This window comes from Eleutherodactylus coqui, chromosome 12 (assembly GCF_035609145.1).
Source record: "Eleutherodactylus coqui strain aEleCoq1 chromosome 12, aEleCoq1.hap1, whole genome shotgun sequence".
Taxonomy (NCBI): Eukaryota; Metazoa; Chordata; class Amphibia; order Anura; family Eleutherodactylidae; genus Eleutherodactylus; species Eleutherodactylus coqui.
In genome coordinates this window covers 64,846,550-64,868,868 of record NC_089848.1, presented here as the reverse complement: position 1 = coordinate 64,868,868, position 22,319 = coordinate 64,846,550, and the positions used below count along the sequence as shown (strand labels likewise).

The window sequence follows — 22,319 nt, the reverse complement described above, 5'->3', positions numbered from 1 at the left end:
CTATTTAGAAGGGTTGCATTGTGTCACATTTTCCTTGTCTGCATTGTCCTGGTATAAACAGATAAACCTAAACCACAGGAGGACACACCATTTATTGCCTGCTGTCTACATTTGTTTGTCCATCACCAGCAGAATGCTGCAAGGATTGACACTAGACCATAGCAGATTCTCAATCTCTAAAAGGAGCGACTCCCGGAGTTCTTCATTCTTATTTATGTGACTGATTGTATCAAATGCGGAAAGTCAGCCAATAGGTGGCAGTACACGCAATGAAATAAATACAGATGGAGAAAGGAATATACTGAATGAATGAAATGACCCATTCACCATTCGAAAAAAAAAAAAAGTTTGGTACCTATGCGAGACGACTGTTGGCTAAACGAGTGCACGAGCGGGTGACGTCGCCGCTAGTTCACACTCGTGCAGAATGTTTAGAAAGGCAGATCTCCGAGTATGTGAAACATTGCGCGGGGAGCGTTTAGACATCGTGAGAAACGAGCGAGCCAGCTATGATTTTTTTTAATGCTTTTTGAAACTGAGTGACAAACGAAAAGTAAACGAACAGTGCTCCATTGCTTTTCATTTAGATGTGACGATTATAGCGCTTTTGTATGAACGAATTTTGCACTAAAAATCATTACATGTAAAAAGCCCAAGTAATGTTGTAGATAGGATTCCTTTTAATGGCTAACAGATGTTACAGCAAGCTGTCAAACCTACTTAGGCCGGTCTCACATAGACGGACGTATTCCGCATGCGAGAGCCTGCGGCGGAATCCGGCTCAGACCATGGCTGGTGTCCGCACGGAAACATTTAAATCTATATTGCGCATGGACTCGCTGGCGGACATTCACAGAACAATCACATTTCTAAATAAGTATATTTGGCGAGCTACCTCGTGTCGGAAAAAAAAACAAAAAAAAAAAAACCCCCACTTTTCAGAATAGCTGCATGCAAAAAAAAGCAAAACATTTTTACAGGTAACTTATGATTTTTTCTCTCTTGGCAGAACAGACAAACTGCAGATATTACTACTCACACAGCCTGCTTTTTACCGCAATAAGCGTGGCATTTCAAACGTCACGCTAATCGTGGTAAAACTCCTCTATTGATTTCAATGAAAGCCGTGCCTGCAGTTACAAGCGCTGGCCACTACATGAAAGGTCGGCACAGAGGCTCCCGCTCCGACCTCTGTTGCGGCGCTGACAGCTGATCGGTCATGGTCCCGAGTGGTGGACCCCATCCAATCAACTATTAACTACTGATAACCTACCCTGAGAAGATGTCATCAATAGTAGTTCCACGGAAAACCCCTTTCATTATATAGCTATCCCCACCCCCAGCGTATATATAAGTGAGCGAACGTTCCCTTGGTAAGTTATTTCTCTCCGAGTCACCCAGTTTTGTTTTGTTTTTTTCCCCCTCGGATTCCATCTCAGATTTACTTGGGGTTATGGATTCATTTTCGAGTCAATCTCAGTCTGTGTGAGGCTGTTACATGGATCTACCACAAAAACTGCTTACAAGTGGAAACTTCGGTCACACAGTTATAATAGAGTAGACTACAGCTTATTCTCCTGACTGTATACTTATGGCCTGAAGGTTATTTAAGTGAATATAGAAGGTAATAATTGAACTGTTCCCCTTCCCTGGCAAAAATTGTATAGCCTTAAAGGAGTTGTTCACTAATGCCCTGTAAAGGAAAAGCATTATAACATACAGTGCGACAAACGTTATTCTGCTTACCTTTATCTTCCTTAGGCCTCCTTCCCACGAACGGATTTACGCCGCGTAAATTCGCGGCAAAAATCCGCTGCGTTGCCCGCTGCTATTAGGTTCTATTGAACCTAATAGCACAATGCTCTCGATGCGGAATTCCACCGCGGAATTTCGCACCGTGAAATCTCCCGTCCTCACCCGCAGCATGCTCTATTTGCTGCGGGTGTACGCGCTGACGGCTTCCATTGCAGTCAATGGAAGCCGTCCGTTCACACTATCTCCCGCTATAACACAGCGGGAGATAGCGTGAAAACGCTTCCCCACCTACCGCCGCCGCGTCATATGACACGGCCGGCGTGTCACGTGACGCGGCCGGCCGCGTCATGTGACGCGGTGGGCGTGTCACATGACGCGACAGCGGTGGGCGGGGAAGCGTCTTCACGCTATCTTCCGCTGGTAAGTATGGGGTCTCTGGGGGGCGCCGTGACGGGCTTCACTGCAGAATATTCCGCAGCGGAGCCCGGCACGCTCGTGTGAAGCCGGCCTTATAGTCTCCTTGTAAAACTATCATGCTAAATGATTCAAAGATGGCGCCGCCATCAAGTTCCCATGATGCAATTCTTTCACTTTTTCAGCGCGCTCTTGACGACGCTGGTCACATGACTTTAGGCCAGACGTAGCCATGTGACCGCACGCTGTTCTTTAGGAGCCGTCAGGCTAGCGATGCCTGTCAGCTCCTACAAAGAAAACTTTAACAGCGCTGTAATGCTGTGCACAGTGAGAAGCGGGCTGGGGTACTTATCCAGCCAGCAAGCCTCCATGTCATTAGTGTCAGGCACTTGTTTGAGGGGAACACTTACTACCGCGGCCGCCATGAGGGGAACACTTACTACCGCGGCCGCCATGAGGGGAACACTTACTACCGCGGCCGCCATGAGGGGAACACTTACTACCGCGGCCGCCATGAGGGGAACACTTACTACCGCGGCCGCCATGAGGGGAACACTTACTACCGCGGCCGCCATGAGGGGAACACTTACTACCGCGGCCGCCATGAGGGGAACACTTACTACCGCGGCCGCCATGGGGGGAACACTTACTACCGCGGCCGCCATGGGGGGAACACTTACTACCGCGGCCGCCATGGGGGGGAACACTTACTACCGCGGCCGCCATGGGGGGGAACACTTACTACCGCGGCCGCCATGGGGGGAACACTTACTACCGCGGCCGCCATGGGGGGAACACTTACTACCGCGGCCGCCATGGGGGGAACACTTACTACCGCGGCCGCCATGGGGGGAACACTTACTACCGCGGCCGCCATGGGGGGAACACTTACTACCGCGGCCGCCATGGGGGGAACACTTACTACCGCGGCCGCCATGGGGGGAACACTTACTACCGCGGCCGCCATGGGGGGAACACTTACTACCGCGGCCGCCATGGGGGGAACACTTACTACCGCGGCCGCCATGGGGGGAACACTTACTACCGCGGCCGCCATGGGGGGAACACTTACTACCGCGGCCGCCATGGGGGGAACACTTACTACCGCGGCCGCCATGGGGGGAACACTTACTACCGCGGCCGCCATGGGGGGAACACTTACTACCGCGGCCGCCATGGGGGGAACACTTACTACCGCGGCCGCCATGGGGGGAACACTTACTACCGCGGCCGCCATGGGGGGAACACTTACTACCGCGGCCGCCATGGGGGGAACACTTACTACCGCGGCCGCCATGGGGGGAACACTTACTACCGCGGCCGCCATGGGGGGAACACTTACTACCGCGGCCGCCATGGGGGGAACACTTACTACCGCGGCCGCCATGGGGGGAACACTTACTACCGCGGCCGCCATGGGGGGAACACTTACTACCGCGGCCGCCATGGGGGGAACACTTACTACCGCGGCCGCCATAGGGGGAACACTTACTACCGCGGCCGCCATAGGGGGAACACTTACTACCGCGGCCGCCATAGGGGGAACACTTACTACCGCGGCCGCCATAGGGGGAACACTTACTACCGCGGCCGCCATAGGGGGAACACTTACTACCGCGGCCGCCATAGGGGGAACACTTACTACCGCGGCCGCCATAGGGGGAACACTTACTACCGCGGCCGCCATAGGGGGAACACTTACTACCGCGGCCGCCATAGGGGGAACACTTACTACCGCGGCCGCCATAGGGGGAACACTTACTACCGCGGCCGCCATAGGGGGAACACTTACTACCGCGGCCGCCATAGGGGGAACACTTACTACCGCGGCCGCCATAGGGGGAACACTTACTACCGCGGCCGCCATAGGGGGAACACTTACTACCGCGGCCGCCATAGGGGGAACACTTACTACCGCGGCCGCCATAGGGGGAACACTTACTACCGCGGCCGCCATAGGGGGAACACTTACTACCGCGGCCGCCATAGGGGGAACACTTACTACCGCGGCCGCCATAGGGGGAACACTTACTACCGCGGCCGCCATAGGGGGAACACTTACTACCGCGGCCGCCATAGGGGGAACACTTACTACCGCGGCCGCCATAGGGGGAACACTTACTACCGCGGCCGCCATAGGGGGAACACTTACTACCGCGGCCGCCATAGGGGGAACACTTACTACCGCGGCCGCCATAGGGGGAACACTTACTACCGCGGCCGCCATAGGGGGAACACTTACTACCGCGGCCGCCATAGGGGGAACACTTACTACCGCGGCCGCCATAGGGGGAACACTTACTACCGCGGCCGCCATAGGGGGAACACTTACTACCGCGGCCGCCATAGGGGGAACACTTACTACCGCGGCCGCCATAGGGGGAACACTTACTACCGCGGCCGCCATAGGGGGAACACTTACTACCGCGGCCGCCATAGGGGGAACACTTACTACCGCGGCCGCCATAGGGGGAACACTTACTACCGCGGCCGCCATAGGGGGAACACTTACTACCGCGGCCGCCATAGGGGGAACACTTACTACCGCGGCCGCCATAGGGGGAACACTTACTACCGCGGCCGCCATAGGGGGAACACTTACTACCGCGGCCGCCATAGGGGGAACACTTACTACCGCGGCCGCCATAGGGGGAACACTTACTACCGCGGCCGCCATAGGGGGAACACTTACTACCGCGGCCGCCATAGGGGGAACACTTACTACCGCGGCCGCCATAGGGGGAACACTTACTACCGCGGCCGCCATAGGGGGAACACTTACTACCGCGGCCGCCATAGGGGGAACACTTACTACCGCGGCCGCCATAGGGGGAACACTTACTACCGCGGCCGCCATAGGGGGAACACTTACTACCGCGGCCGCCATAGGGGGAACACTTACTACCGCGGCCGCCATAGGGGGAACACTTACTACCGCGGCCGCCATAGGGGGAACACTTACTACCGCGGCCGCCATAGGGGGAACACTTACTACCGCGGCCGCCATAGGGGGAACACTTACTACCGCGGCCGCCATAGGGGGAACACTTACTACCGCGGCCGCCATAGGGGGAACACTTACTACCGCGGCCGCCATAGGGGGAACACTTACTACCGCGGCCGCCATAGGGGGAACACTTACTACCGCGGCCGCCATAGGGGGAACACTTACTACCGCGGCCGCCATAGGGGGAACACTTACTACCGCGGCCGCCATAGGGGGAACACTTACTACCGCGGCCGCCATAGGGGGAACACTTACTACCGCGGCCGCCATAGGGGGAACACTTACTACCGCGGCCGCCATAGGGGGAACACTTACTACCGCGGCCGCCATAGGGGGAACACTTACTACCGCGGCCGCCATAGGGGGAACACTTACTACCGCGGCCGCCATAGGGGGAACACTTACTACCGCGGCCGCCATAGGGGGAACACTTACTACCGCGGCCGCCATAGGGGGAACACTTACTACCGCGGCCGCCATAGGGGGAACACTTACTACCGCGGCCGCCATAGGGGGAACACTTACTACCGCGGCCGCCATAGGGGGAACACTTACTACCGCGGCCGCCATAGGGGGAACACTTACTACCGCGGCCGCCATAGGGGGAACACTTACTACCGCGGCCGCCATAGGGGGAACACTTACTACCGCGGCCGCCATAGGGGGAACACTTACTACCGCGGCCGCCATAGGGGGAACACTTACTACCGCGGCCGCCATAGGGGGAACACTTACTACCGCGGCCGCCATAGGGGGAACACTTACTACCGCGGCCGCCATAGGGGGAACACTTACTACCGCGGCCGCCATAGGGGGAACACTTACTACCGCGGCCGCCATAGGGGGAACACTTACTACCGCGGCCGCCATAGGGGGAACACTTACTACCGCGGCCGCCATAGGGGGAACACTTACTACCGTGGCCGCCATAGGGGGAACACTTACTACCGTGGCCGCCATAGGGGGAACACTTACTACCGTGGCCGCCATGCAGGACACTGACTAGCATGGGCTACTGGGCAGAAAAGGCACGGTTCCACCGCCCATGACCAATGCTGATCAGCTGTCTTTCTGCTCCATCCATGCCTGGTTGGTATTCCAGCCAAAGCTACAAAATGTTGCAGACATCTTTGATAAACCTGCCTCTGTGCACCATGCTCTGCTACAGATGTGCATACATACAATCCCCGCCCTGATCCATTATCTAGAATTAATTACTTACTGTCTTGCGTGTTCCTTATTCGCATAGGTTACATTCACTACTGCAGTCTCAGTGTCAGTGTTCACTATGGATAAAAGAAGAAAGTTAATGTATCCCAATATAAAGCAGCAATTAACCCTTAAAAACCCTTACTTTATTTTCTTACCTTGCTCACAGTTTTCCACTGTTCCGTATTGTGCCAATAGACTGTCCAGTACCTGGAAAGAAAATACAGCGTTGAGTGCCTGTATACAGATTTATGTAGGCCTGATATAGTTATATATTGCCATCGTTGTTCATGTTTAGAAGTTCTAGTGAACATTTTACTACATTCAATGACTAAGTAAATTATGGGGGACATTTACCAAGCTCAGCACTTCTAATGGCAGTCTTTAGTATAATTCTCCCTGATGCAAGATACACCCAAGAATACGCCTCTTCATGTATTCGTTGCATCTTGGCATCTCCGTGCACATGCACAGAAAAGTACAACCTAGCATATAGGGCATAATATATGTTAGTTTTTGGTGTAAATTATGCACAGATCTGTCAATCCGTGTGGCCCCACCCCTCCTGATAAGCCCTGCCTACTTCCCCTCAAAAGTAGCAAGGCCAGCACAAAGCCTAAAATCCACACATTTTTGCTCAACTCGCAGATTGCACAAAAACTTGCAGCTTTTCAGAAGCCAGAATGCCCAGCAGGTCAGATCTGGTGTACGTTTCTATGTAGGTGCACGGAGATGCGCCTCATTTATTAGATACATCGTATATCGGGGAAGTAAAACAAGCCAGTGCAGTGGCCCGAAGTTGTGGTGTGGCTGACTATAGAAGGTGAGGAAGTGAATATCTGTAAAGAGGATTGTTATTTCCGCACTATTTACTACTTGTTGGAGAATCCAAGCTGAAAACCTAGGAGTAAAGTTCAACCATGCACCTCCGGTTGAGTTCCTGGAAAACATTATTAAACTGTGGACTCTATTTCGCGCATGTGAATAGCGGCCTAAAAGAGGTGCTGGCGTCCTGTGACATTCAGATTCTTTAATGCTACTTTTACATACTGCGAATAACTAGGCTAGACCAAGCTGGCACCGCAGATGGGAGAGACCACAGAGCCACCCTTGACATTCCATCTTATTTCCTCGTGGTCGCCCCTGTCGTGGCGGGCCTCCCACTCGGGTCACCGCACTAATATTGGAAGTGCCAGGCTTAGTAAATTTCTCCCTAAACCCACAGATGCACCTTCAAGACCCCTTTCTCTCTCAGAAACACTTTTTTCATAGTGTAGTCTACCATAACATGCTGCCAAGTGGACAATGTACATAGTAAAATTACCCTTAACCCCTTAAGGGCATGGCCTATTTTGGTGGCTTTTCATCTTTATTTTTCAAAAGCCATACTTTTTGTATTTTTCCGTGGCCGTATAAGGGTTGTTTTTTTGCGTGGCGAACTGTAGTTTTTAATCGGTGCCATTTTTGGGTACATAGACTATATTGTAAAAAAAATTTTTTTTAATGATAACGGAGAGAAAACGCATCAATTCTGCGATAAATTTTTTTTTTTTTTTTTACAGTGTTAATGATGCAGTATAAATGACAAAAATTTTCTGTGGGTCGGTACGATTACGATACCAAAATTCTTTTTATTTTTTTAAACTTAAACTAAAAAAAATCCAAAGAAAGGGTTTTCATCGCAAAATTCATATAACTTATTTTTCTATGTACGGAGCTCTGCGAGGGCTTGTTTTTTGCTATACGAGCTGTAATTTTTATTGCTACCATTTTGGGGTACATGGCATTTCTGATTACTTATTGCGTTTTTTGGGAGGCAAAATGCTAAAAATTAGCAGTTTTAGCTTTTTTTAACGCTTTTTGCTGTGCAGGATAAAAAGCATGTGCAACTTATTGTACACATCGTAACGGACACAACGATATCACATATGTGGGATTTTATTTATTTTCTTTAATTTTTTTATGCCAATATGAGAAAAGTATAGAAAGTTTTTTTTTTCTGTTTTGTACATTATTTTTCCTATGACACGATCTACATAGATCGCAGCAGGTCAGGGGTTAACAGCGGTGGTCGCTGCTCCGATACACCCCTGCTGTTGCAGCAGGAAGCCAGCTATCACCTATGATCTCGTGCTATGCCCAGGACGTAAGTGTACGCCCTGTTGCGGGAAGTATCCTGCTCCCATGATGTAAATTTATGCCCCGCAGCAAAAAAAATGTTTAAAAACAAAAACAAAAAAACCCCAAAACAATCACTTCAAAAAAGAAAGCTTGCAGGGCCTTGAAGCCTACAGGGTGGTAATCCGAATCCTTCACTGTAGTAAGGAGGTAGGAGAGAGTGAAGAGAAGTCGCAAGAGACTTCTTCAAATTTCATGTGCTTCATCTTCATTGGGTAACCAGCAAATGCAGAGTTTTACTACCATGTGCAAGGCCTGCAGCTGCCCTCAACTCTGAAAGTGGAGAACATGGGTGGACAGGCGCTTTGCAACAGACCAGCTTGTGCGCCAGATGAATAGGATATTCAAAGCACAAAAATTCCTAGAACAGAACAAAGCTATCCCTCGGATGAAAAAGAAAAACAAAAGGGGAAAAAAAACAAAAAAAAAAAACTGCACTCCGTAACATAATCCCCACTCAGGGACGCCAAATAGATTCTTGTGACAGCACTCTATTACACAAGCAGTGACCACACAGATCAGATCCAAGAATGACTGAACCTTTATTTTAGGGATGATAAGCAGTCGGGCCAAGTGTGTCTACTATCTTTCGAAGACTTTGGTCAGCAGACAAGGGTTACATTGTGTAACCTACAGAGAAACCTGGAAGTCAGTGAAGATACGGTACAGGAAGGTAGACGTACATGATGGAAAGCTCTTCGAGGCCTGCAAAAGGAGAGGTTGACCTTGCATTCTTTATGCATTGCATGACCGGATCAGCCAGCAGCAAGGTGCTTAGCAATAATCCAGTATAAAAGGTATGCAAGATTTCAAGTGGAATTCAGCCATCTGCTGGACTTGGGACATTCTAGCACCAAAATATGGAGAAGCACCTCCAACCGCCACTGCCACATTAAGGTTTAAAAGGGCACATGGCCCCATTTTCTGTAGAGCATATAGTTTAAAGAGGACTTCTCATCCCTCCTGATAGGTTCAGGAAATATCTGTATACCACATGAAACAATTTTGGACTGGAGCATCTTATCGTAGAACTCCACACTGCCATTCCTTTAAGGCTGATGACACGGCTGGATTTTGGGCGCCGTTTTGCATCCGCTATATGGAAGAGCATCCTGTCCTGACCACAGGGCTGTATGATGCCCAGGGTTCAAGTCAAAAGACCTAAGGTCAGGCCGGGATGCCCTTTTGTTTTATGGGCACAAGACAGCTGCCAAAATATGGCAGTGTCACCAGCCTTAATCCTACAAAAATTCATGAATTACCTAACAACTGGGTGTTACAAGTTGGGGGAGCCAACAAGTCCTCAAACCGTGATCTTATTCCTCAGCCATAAAACCGTGGATTGGAAACACTCAAAAGGCCACTCTGATAAAAAAAAAAACAAGAAAACCCCACAACTTTTCCCATGCTTGTCCATGTCACCTTATTGCCTTTCACACTTCGAACATAATTTTTGCATATTCTAGTCACTTCCCCGCAGTGCAGCCTTTTGTCAGGCGTCCTCTCAATGCTGCGATTTTTTTCTTTAATTTTCACTTTCAAATCAATCTCATGATACATCAGCCCAGCATTAGGTAAGTCTGGGTATACAGTCAGAAGAATGGGCTGTGATCTCCTCTATTATAACTGTTTGACAGGAGCTGTGCGATCATCAGTAACTGTAACGACTGTCTACCCCTCACAGTTTCCAAGGCAGATCCATGTAACAGCATTTCACAAACTGAGGAACTGACTAGAAAATGAACCTATAACCCCAAGTACAGTAGATCTAAAGCTGGTCAGAAATAAGATCATATGACAATCCAAGGAAGAGAGGCTGGGGAGTTTCAGACAGTAAAGAATAACTAACCAAGGTAATACTAGGTGACACATACAATAGGGGATAAGTACATAACTAAAGTTTAAAAAAAGGAAAAAAAAAAAACAAACACTCACTAGTATTACATACCATCTTGGAGTGTAATACATACACTGTGTGAGGTACAATGGAAAGTCAAAGTAAAGATTGCTTCTGCGTAAAACACGGTAGCATAGGCTCATGTGAGGACGTTTTTCACACGCATTCTGCATTAGCTTTCCATATGCCCAAGAGAATAAAAAAATAAGAGAACCAGAAAGCGTTTATGGTCCCCATGGTCACATGTGTTTAAAGTGAAATTGCACTTGCATCACACAAGTGCTGTTTTTTGCATGCACCCATTGACTTGAATGAGCCATTCTTGTCTGAAAAATCGGACCAAAATAGATCTCGCTTTGCCCTTTTTGTCTGTCCTTCCAAGTTAAAAAAAAAACACACACACACGACATGTAAATATCTCCATTCCAATTTTTTGTGCGATTTCAGTTTCATTTTTCCACTCCGAAAATCACAATTGAAATAAAAAAAAAACAAAAAAACAATACACAGTATGGTAAGGTAAAGTCACCCAGTGCAAGCACCGAGTCATGACCAATTCCTAGGATAGTGTCACATTGTGACATCATCTTGGCAGAGTCATCTTTACACCCCAGGCTGGGTACTTACCGACCTTAGAGTCAACCTTGAGCTGGCTACCTACCCAAGTGGGGTTTGAACCCACAACCTTCAGGTCATGAGTGAGCGCTTAGGACTGCATTTCTGCTGCTTTAACACACTGCACCACAAAGGGCTCATTATGCATACAGCCTAATGTATAGATCCATTTGCTAGCCTAACAATATAGTATAACAGCACTACACCTGGATATATAAAAACACTTACTACAGACTTCCCATCTTGTGCCAACATAAAAGCTTTAGTTTCCATGTCAGCTGAAAGGATGAAGAGCGGCGCAAACAGTAGTAGAGATATAAATAGCAGCTCGGAGAATACTGGAAGCATGGCAGCTCCTGCCAATCAGATGATCTACTCCCCATCACTCCCTTCGCCATAGGAGGGGTGTGAAACCAAAACCTACACTACAATGCGTTTCTTGATTCGCACCCATCCCTGTCTAATCTCTCCCTGCAGTTTGGATGTAGGACCTGTTCCTGCGACGAAACAACTGCTCATCGGACACACAGAGCTGGACTTTAGCTTAACACTTTCTATTCAGACTGGACAATGGGAAAATGCACCAAGTCCCAGAGGAAGAGGAGTTTCTAGAGCATTCCATCTGGCCATGTGTTGTGAGCGCACGCACTCGGAAGTATTAGCAGCATCTGCAGGATTTCCACACCCTGAATTGTTTAACATGATCTCTGGTATAGCACAGGAATGCAAGTTGCTGCTGAAGACATTTCTTAATCTGCTATCTGGGTTGGGGAAAAAAAATTTAATTATATCCTGGTAGGTTCTCAAATCTCAACTGTCCTATATGGGTGGTGTTAATTTAATGGACGTCTCAATTGCAAAAAAAAAAATTAAAAAAAATCAGTCTAGTGTGTCAACTGAAATCTATAGTCCCAAAACAGTCATCATATAGAAATGCCAAGACGTGTTCATACTTGGGACTGTATTCATGCCATTACCACAACCACATGAGTTTATCGCAAGTCACATGAAAACTACCCCCTCTTGGAAAAGCAAAAAAATATCCACCCCATTATTTTTCAACACAAGCCATTTCCATTATATTCTAGGCGAGCCTGCTACTTAGACTGTCAAGTAGTATTAGAAGCTCCATATTGATGTGTAATCCTTATTATTTCCAAAATTCTGATAGGGTAAAACATTCCAATACAAGTTAGAAATGAATATAGAAAAAGGAACAAAATAAAACCAAATTTACATATCTGAGCTTTCAACATTATTAAATAGTTAAAATCACAACACTGTACGACCATGAAAAGGATTCAACCCAAGGGAGTGATGAAACAAGAAAAAAACAAACAAAACAAACAAAAAACTTAGACCCATTTACCAGGATAAAAGTATAGACCAAAAAGAAAACAAAAAAAAGTTGATAGGCAGAAAATCTATCCTGCTCTCAAATGAGCGTATGGTCACCGTGTATTATACAGTATCAATTTCCCATAGACTCCCATGTTGCACAATAAATGTGCAGTCAAAAAAAAAAAAAAGCACGGCATGCACTATCTTGGCACATATCACACGCGCGCCAAGATAGTGTATAGGGATTAGTGGAACGCAGCATGTATGCATGTCATTGTGTATCGCACAGCAATTTACACCCGTCTGAAAGAGACCCAACTCTGGGTAAGCTATGGCAGATATATATATACAAAATCACAGAGGTGAGAAAAAATGCCCAAAGACATAACTCACAGAAAGAGGCCAGATACAAGAGATAGGCATTAGTGTATCTTGGCGCCACCAAGAAGTCCTGGTGGAGTTGAGATTGAGAGTGGGGTGACGCCCACAACACCTGATTGGCTGCAGAGCTGAATGGGCTGCAGGTCCTTGCAGCCCAGTAAGCTCATGTGGCAGCTAGCATCCATGGAGTCCTTCACCTCCGTTCCACCCAGCACAGTTTTAGGATTTTTGTCAGGGGTGGAGGGTTTAGGGTGAGGGGTAAGCGTGTCAGTGTTAGCCTTTTATTAAAACTGTAAGGCTAACTGTTACACTTACCTCTCACCTTAACCCTCTATCCGTGACACAAAAAGGCTGCACGATTTTCCCAATGCGTGAACGTAGCTGACAGGATTCCACCCCCCATGGCAGGCTGTGCTCCCGCTGCCACCCCTCCTGCGGCCGAAGCAGGCGGGAGTGCATTGAGCGGCGTCCCCCATGCGGTCGCTCACCCGGCACTGTAGTATGGCACTGCTGCTCCCCCCACGGCCAAACCAGCCGTGAGCGGTGTAAGTCGCGTTGGCGCTGTTGTCCCCCGGGTGCCACTTCTGTACCACCGGCAAAGTTGCCTCCCCCTTGCGCTCCCCAAAGGGCCAAGCAGGCGGGGGCGCTGTCACTGGTGTCCCCGCTGAAGTCCCACACTGTAGGCTCCCCCTGCGGCCAAAGCAGGCGGGAGCACTGTCACTGTGGTCCCCGGGTGTCACTCCTCCAACAGCATGTCTCCCACTTCGGCTCCCCCCCGCGCTGTAAGTGCCGTCCCCAGCTCCTAGGTCCTTCCAAGACCTTTGCTTCTTGACCCTATCAGGAACTGGGGGTGTGACAGGGGCGTTCCTCCTGTCAAACCCCTTGCTTCCGCTGGCGTCAAGATACACCAATACCCAAGAGCTACACTGTAGGAAAGGCTCAATCGCCGTTTAACCTGGTAGCATGCAGAAAGCCAGATTGCTATGTAGAGGAGCAAAAATGTTCAGGTGCCCACTAATCAGCCACTCAACTCAACCCAGGGTGGAGGAGGGGTGACTGCCAACAGACCCAGCTTGCACCGTAAGAACTGATACCAGGAAGACCGCCATCGATATGTGCACCACACAAACAGGGATACAACCCGCACTGACTAAGCAGTGGATTGCCCTGCATTATAAGTGTGCTACACTGGCATGTCAGCCTGGGCTCCTCCAACATCTATAGCCAACCGCATGCATAAAATACGCACACTGATAAATGCGGGCGTTAGTATTTTAGGCCCAAAACACGTAAGCTGGATCACAGCTCATTCTTCAGATTTTAAATTTCTGAGCTATAGCTTATTAAAGATGAATATGGTATAGGCAGGCAAAAATGGTAGAGCCTAAACTGATGCATCATGGGACTGATTGAAAGTAAAAAATATTACCATCAAGATGGTGTGTGATAAGGCTGCAAGGCATGCAAGTGACTAGAACACAGAAGAGATGTCCAGAGTGCGACAGGCTACCGGTGAGGGCAGCAGTCATGGAAAAGTGTGTTTTCGCCAGAGTGGCCCTTTTAGTGAGTGCATGATTTTCTAGCACTGGGAAAAAAATTGACAACTATTAAAAGATCATTTCTAAGGCCGCCTGTCCACGGGCAGGGTGGAATATCTCGAGCGGATTTCTGCCGCGGGAGATCATATAAAGTCACCACGATGAACCCATCATTATGATGATAGGTTCATCACGGTTTTTAGAAGAGAGTGGAAAGTTGTGATTGATTTCCCACTAGTGTACATCCGGCTACGCTTTCCATAGTTATCCTATGGAAAGCGTTTCAAGCGTGATCCACGTTCGATTTATCGCCACGGATCACGCTATGAACTATCGCCCGTGGACAGCCAGCCTATACCTGATTAATAACTTCTCTGCCCACAATCACTGGAAGAGCGCAAAAAAACCCAAACCTGTTGGGATTCATTTCTTAAGCATTGAGTCAAAGATCACTAATGTTTGCAAGTTCCCAAAAACAGATGAGATGTGAAATAATTGTATCTAGAAGGAAGTTGCAGTTTCTAAACAACACTGTAGTGCTTGATCATACATGATATGGATAACTGCCAAACTGGCAAAAAAACAAAAAACACAACTGCAGCTGAAACTGAAAAGCCTCAGGGGACACCAGTTCAGAAAATGTAAGTGAATCATTTAGGTGGCCACACAAAAAAAACCAAAAACCCATAAATCAATAGAAAATTAAGGGAAAAAAAAAAAAAAAGTATCTTCAGACGTTCTGCAGCAATCTCTCATTATCCAGTTCTCTCATGTAATCTGAGGGGAACCAAGCCAAGTTGGTAGAGCTGCCATTCAGAGGGGGCAATAGAAAAGAAGAGTATTTGTTTTCCGTCTCACTAAATCTAAGCGGGGGAAGTCGCTTATTGTGCCGAGTTGCAGCATTTGTGAACGCTCAAGCCCACATTGCTTGTTGTGGCACAGATGTCATACTGAACTAGCGTTTCATTCATAAAATGAGAATGCGGGGAGCTTAGTGAAGTCAGAGTCATCCAAGAAGGAAGAGGAGGAAAAGAAAAAAAAAAAATGGCACCATTCATAGCGTATGAGAGCTTTTAACCCTTACAACGGTGCCTGTCAAACTTCGGACATTGTAACATAACGTATGCCATTTATGTAGCAAAACATTTGTCACATGACAGGCGGGTGCAATCATAATACAAGTCTTGAAATTTAGACGTAATTTTAGAGCTTGTATTGTGAACTGAGACATTTCATGCATACATCCCCAAACCCTCTATATATGCTGAAACCAAAATGAACAGTACAGAAAGAACTTGCTCACTTCTGTATCCACTCATAAGGGTAGAGCAGGTGTGGCCCAAATACAGGTGAGGTACCATTAAAGGGGTTTTCCAGTCAGAAGAATGTTTTGCTTATCTACTCAATAGCGATAAATGCTACATAGTTTGTGGTAGTCCCAGCAGTTGAACTCCAATCAATCATCAGAACTGGAGACACAACAATTAGGAGCAGTTTGAAAGGAGTGGCAGTCAAGCATGTGCACTGCAGTACCTATGGCGCTGCAGGAAAAAGAGTACAGTCAGTCTTGAAGTTGGATGAAACCAGCCACCACTCTGGTGACCGTGGGGGTCCCAGCAGTTGCACTTCCCTCTCATGTTGGATACATGATAGAACTTTATGGCTGGAATACCTTTTTTAAAAATTTGTATCAGGTTTTAAGTGTCCTTTTTTATTCATGTTTTTATTTTCAGATTATGGCTTGTTTTTTTAATTCCATCTTTTGTACATAATATGGGGGCATTCATCTTGCCGATGCTTCTGTTAACAGCGGCTCAAAGATGTGCTTTAGAGCTAAACATCACACGGAGCATAGAAACCAGTTGACTGGGGATGTTCATTGACCCTAATGCGAGTGTGTTGTGGGCATGTTCTGTGATCTGTGCAGAAATCCCTATGCAGGGAGGGGAAGGAGGGGAGCTGTGCTCATCCACTGGGAATGGTGGATCCAGTGTTAACTATATATTGCTGTTACCTTTCATTGTAGTCCTGCTGCGACAAGATAACTGCTGTAAAGTGATGTCTACTGAATAGTTAATGTCAAGTTTATTAAATGGTCAGAGTGAAAACATCAGGAGTTCGGGATTTAAAAAAAAATTTTTTTATCGTTTGTCGTGGCAGGGGAAATTTAGAAAGAAAATATTTAAAATCTACACTTGTCAAAAACAAATCCCCAAGCCCCCAGAAATTGTCATTTTGCAGTAAAACTCAGCATTGAGTTACATTTCAGGCAGATATGCAAATGATCAAAGTTGTGGCTCTCACAAGGCTCCTTGTGTGTTATGGACCTTTCTTCCCGCTTGTGTAGAGCTTGTTGACCACTAGACGCCTCTATAATGTATTTGAAGAGATTTTGCCCAGTTAACAGAGCTTGAGATGTGGCGCATTATTGGAATGTGAGAAGCTGGATGGTCGTATTGACAAATTCCACGCCACCTTTGCTATCTTGACCAGACTGTTCGGTGGTATCGGGATCAGTGGTTGAAGGCAGGCACACAACAGTCCACCAGTAGAGGATCGGCTGACCAGCATGAGCAGTTCCAACGGATTAATTCTCCACCATCCAAAGACATATTAGAATTACTTCTATCAAACTTTACAATTAGACATACTGAAGTTTCATTTGCTTTTGACAACTCCTAGGGGGGTTAGATTTGCTTTTTTGACAATGAATGTAATGTGTTTAATTTTGTCATTTTTGATGCCACATTTCATTTAACCCTTTCCAATCCAATTTGTATCCGGGTTTTCCTAGAGAGTTTACTCTTTCTGACATTCTACAACGGCGCTATATGCTGGCTAAAGCCAGTACTGCATGAAGTGACATGTTGGATAGCCTCCGACAGCAGAGGCGCTGGCAATATACAGTAAGAGAACCCTGACGGACATCTTCCAACATCGGAGCTGTACAGCCTTAAATCATAATGTCTTCAGAGGTCAGACAGTGGATTGGAAAGGGTTAAGTGGTTCATTATGGAAAGTTAGAGGAACATCTTCTGTAAAAAGCTTCCTTAAAAAAAAAAAAACAAACAAAGAAAGGACTCCAGACAATCATGGCAAAAAAATGTTGCCAAATCGCTGTTTTCTGGCCATGTGCAAATGTTTCCTCACTTACAGGTCCATCAGTTTGCTTTTGTTACGACTGCAGATTTCAGACATTTCATTCCCCATAAACCTTCAATTTAGCCGTTCAATAAAATAAAGCGAATAGAACAAAAGAAAAAAAAAAATCAAGACATTGTGTACAGCGCGTCATGTTAAACCAGAATGACCAAAAGCTCTAGGGAAAATATAAAAGCAGTAAATTCATTGAGGTCAGCCTGCCTGACTAAATTATACTGTTACAGATATTGTATTGTGGAGTAGATTGCATTATACTTAAAGGTTCAAGAGCAGCATCATGCATAGGGTGCAAAGTATAAAACAAATCTCATAAGTGCTGGAAAACCACATCAGTGTTACATTGGCCTTTACATTAAAGTGATCTTTGGGTTTTTGCCTTATGTTGGAGGAGCAGGAAAATACAGCTCTGTACAAGCACAAGGTACACCTCAATTTTTACGGTTTCCAAAGTACAGCTAAAGTGCCAATGAACGCCTGTGGAAGCATGCTGTGACCAGCACTCTTCCGTACAAGGCACACGGGAGCAGTTACAGCAACCTGTTGGGTACTAGCAAGATTTCACAACAGAGGTGAGTCATACAGAAGAGTCTGTTGACAGTCAAGGCTACCCGTTTAATCTGGGTGGGCTGAGTCTTTGATCCACATTTGGTAGCAATGTTGTGGCTACCAGGACTACTTGAAAGTAAAGACTATCAACCTGATTCAATATAACCAATGCAGCAAACATTTTTGTTGAAAGATTGTATTAACCCTTTGCAATCTAATTTTGAATTCAGGGTTTCCTAGAGGGCTCACTCTTTCTGCCGTTATACAATGGCGCCATCTGCTGGCTAGAGCCAGTACTGCGGTGTGGGACATGCTGGAGAGGCCCCTGACAACAGAGCGGCCAGTAATCTACAGTGAGAATACCCTGCCGGACATTTTCCGACATCGGAGCTGTACAGCCTTCAATCAGAATGTCTTTAGGCGTCAGACAGTGGATTGGAAAAGGTTCAATAATTTAGTGGTGTTTAACTATTTTAGACCCCATTTACACTGACAGATGACCGGTCAAAAGTCGCTCAAATGATAGTTTGAGTGATAATTTTGAGCGATCATCTTTGCATAGTCTATAGTAGCTAAGTAGCTACTTAAGAGCGATGCAGGCAGAGCAGGACACCACAGCTATCACTTGGCAAATACAGCTGTTCTGCATAAGCAAACAGCTGTATTGTTCTCCGCGATTACAGCTGTGAACTACCAGTGGGATACGGGCTGTAAGAATCTTATCAGTGCTGCCGATTGTGATAACAGCCTGCAACGCTGATAAGAGTTAATCGCGCAATTTAAGAAAACTAGAATTGAGCAAGGAATGACTCGTGCACGAAAACTGCCTGATGTCCGTGCATTTAGACGCAATGGTTATAGCTCAAAAGATGGCTTTGTGCGAATTTTGAGTGAGAATCGTTGGGTCTAAATGGGCCATTAGTGACGGAGCCAAATTTTGAATATCTGACATGTGTCACTTAAACACAGAATAACTCCATAAAGGTTTTGCATATCCAAGTGATTCTGACATTGTTTTTTCGCCACATATTGTACTTCATTTAGGGGGTAAAAATAGACGATAGAATTCGTGTATATTTATTAAAAGCGCCAAAACTTGGGGACATTTTGGGAATGTTTTGAGATATTACAGTTGAAAATGTGAAAAATATGTGGAAACATACTGTACAAATTTACAGTGTACAAGATATATATTTCCATCTGTTTACTTTACTCTAGGCACACATTTAAAAAACTTTTTTTTAACCATTTAGGAGACGTACACATTTAACTTTACTCAACATTTTGAGGAACACTTTGTTTTCCTGCACCAAGCCAAGATTACAAAGGCTCATAGGTGTCAGAATGATGTATATCCGCAGAAATGAGCCCATTTTAAAAACTACACCCCTTAATGTATTCACTGAGGGGGTGTTGGGGGGGGGGGGGTCATGAGTATTTTGACCCCACAGTTTTTTTTTAGGAATTAATGCAATTTAGAGGAGAAAAAATAAAATGTCATATTTTTGCAAATGTCATTTTTTCTATAGTGCACATGAAAATGAGGATTTACATCCCAAAATGGATACCCATTTGTCCTGTGTTCAGAAGCATACCCTTGTGGCCCTAATCTTATGTCCGTATGCACAACGGGGCCCAAACCGAAAGGAGCAGCTGGGTTTTTTTTTTAGAACAGACATTTTGCTTGCAGGTGATTTAGGCCCCATTGCCCACTTAGAGAACCCCCCACAAATGACCCCATTTTGAGAACTAGACCCCTTAGCAGATAAATCCAGGGGCCTTAGGTATGTAATGGCAAATATATTGCTGAAAAACAAACATATCAGGCCTTGTATGCAGCATTCTGCTATAAATGAATGACTGAAGAACCTCATTAGCCTTAGGTATGTAATTGTATCCTCCCTCATGAATTATATGATCACTTATCTATTGGATAACACTGATCATGTGACCGGGAACCGCATACAGCTGCACATGCTGGCAGGGAGGATGGATTTTAAATCTCCTGGGGCGCAAGCGCCCGATGTTTGTCGGGCCCGCATGCGCAGAAGGCAACGTAAGGTCCCGGAAGGATCATATCGCCACAGAACATCGCAGAAGACGAGGGTGAGTATTTTCGCCTCCCCTCATGGATCCAGTATTCTGCGCAAATACCACCAATTTTCCTTTGGCACACATGCGCAGAAGACGGCCGTAGGTCTTTTTCAGACCAGATCATCTCGGGACATTGCGGAGGATGGGGGTGAGTAGTTTCAGTGCCCCTCATGAATGCAGTCCATGAGGAGAGCTGAAACATTTTTTTTTCCACTTTATTAACTTTAATGCGATCGGCGCTATCCACTGGATAGCACCGATCGCATGACCGGGGAATTGGGAGCGAAGGTGGGGGGGGGGGGGGGGGGAGGCTTCCCTACCTCCAGGAGCTGTCAGCATGAAGCTGTCATGTCCACAGCCCACGTGGCTCTAATCTTCGGGGGGGGGGGGGGGGGGGGGGAAGCATGTTTTTACGTCCCTGAGGATTAAAGCACACTTAGCTAGGACTAAAAAACACTATGGGGCTGTCACTAAGGGGTTAAACAATGCATTATAAGCTACTACATATCTAACTAGTACAAAATATTTAAATGCTCAGCCAGAAAATGTCAAGTGTAGAATATCCAGAGGTACCCAGGGTGTAGAGATTCTCAAACTGACCATAAAGAAAAAATAAATTGTCAACTAAGTTTCCAAATAGATATTTTGAATTCATCCCTCCTGATACATCAGTAGTACCAATGTAGCCAAAACACTTCCTGCGTCATGATAACTTTGTAAAGCAGTTGAAAAGGACAGATGCATAGTAACAGAGTGTGTAAGGTCAAAAAAGACATATCCATCAAGTTCAGCTATCCCCAATGTTGATCCAGAGGATGGCAATAAATAAATAAATAAAACCACACACCTCACCAAGGTAGCAGCCAAAATTCCCCATTTAAGGGAAAAATGTCTTCCTGACTCCAATCTGGCAATCTGAATAATCCCTGGATCAACAACCTTTTTGAAGTTTTTAATAATTAGAGCATATAATATTGTATCCCTCACTGCTCTTACAGTAAAGCCCCTTCTATGTTGTGCAGAAAACTTACCTCTAGACGTAGCGGGCTCCCCCTTGTTACAGTCACAGCCCTGGGTATAAACAGATCATGGTAGACATCTCTGTATTGTCCCATGATTTATACCCAATTAGGTGGCTCTTCTGGAGTCTATCAGAAACTAAATAATCCCAATTTTGATAACCTTTGGTTATTGTAGTCCACTCATTCTGCTTATTATTTTAGTTGCCCGCCTTTGTACTTGCTCAAGCTCCGATATGAGTACCTTCTTGAGTACTGCTGCCCAAAACTGTATTGAATATTCCATGTGTGGTCTGACTAGTGTTACCATTTCTGATTCGTCCTTAAAGCTCATTTACATGCAAAGACAATCTTTCAAATGATTGAAAGATTGACCGTTCTAGAGATCATTTTGCATAAAGTACTAATGGGCACTAATGGCCTTTAGCACTTTATCAGCTTCATTTATCAACTGCCTCTAGCAGCTGCTTGAACTCAGATGCATTGTCTTCGCAAGGGCTGCTGCGAGTTAGTCAGCTGAATACAATGTATTCAGCTGCTCCCATGCAGAACACAGCATGCGGTCCCTGTTATATCCGAGTTAACGATTGATTTTATGCTCGCCTAAAAATCGTTGTTCAGTCGAAGAGAGAGGGGAAAGCGTTTACATGCAACGTTTATTGCTCAAAAGCCATCGATTGTACGAATTTAGAGTGATAATTGTTGTGTAAATGGGGCGTTACAGGAGGAGCAATCTTTAAAAGTGTCTATGGTGGACAATCTTATCTCAGCTGCTATGGTGATACTTCAGGTCAAAGACCCAGATCGTTTTCCGTCCACTGAACCTTTTTCGTTTAAGCATCTCAAATGGTGACAAAACATATCTCCCACACACGCGGAATTTGAGGTGGCACTCACGAAAGAGTGGAATACCCTAGACTGACACTTTGCCAAACCTAAGCATCAGGATATTATGTACCCTTTCCCAGGAGATTCAGTTAATTGGTCAACTGCCTCCTCTGTGGACGTTACCTGTTTCTTGCCTGGTAATGTGCACCCCATTGTTGATGGCTGGTGCATCATCTTCTCAGAACCAGTGCAATAAGAAGCTGGAGTCTTTTGCCAAGTTTTCAAAGTTGCCAGGTCTGCCTTCAGACCAGTCTTTGCATCCTCGTGCATCAATT

At 46.5% G+C, this 22,319-nt stretch overlaps 1 protein-coding gene and 1 long non-coding RNA gene across 3 annotated transcripts in view; one reads left to right on the top strand and one right to left on the bottom strand.

The window, feature by feature from the left end:
* Positions 1-22,319, bottom strand: part of IGF2BP3 (insulin like growth factor 2 mRNA binding protein 3) — a 112,803-nt gene that overhangs the window by 21,364 nt on the left and 69,120 nt on the right. For both annotated transcript variants that reach the window (XM_066585668.1, XM_066585669.1), the window contains exons 4-5: positions 6,544-6,595; positions 6,399-6,462 (exon numbers count right to left, since the gene is read on the bottom strand). In XM_066585668.1, the coding sequence (XP_066441765.1) occupies positions 6,399-6,462; positions 6,544-6,595 (116 nt within the window). The remainder of the gene's footprint in view (positions 1-6,398; positions 6,463-6,543; positions 6,596-22,319) is intronic.
* The window catches only part of LOC136587151 (uncharacterized), a 66,287-nt gene that overhangs the window by 3,025 nt on the left and 40,943 nt on the right, over positions 1-22,319 (top strand). The gene's annotated exons all lie outside the window — the stretch shown is intronic.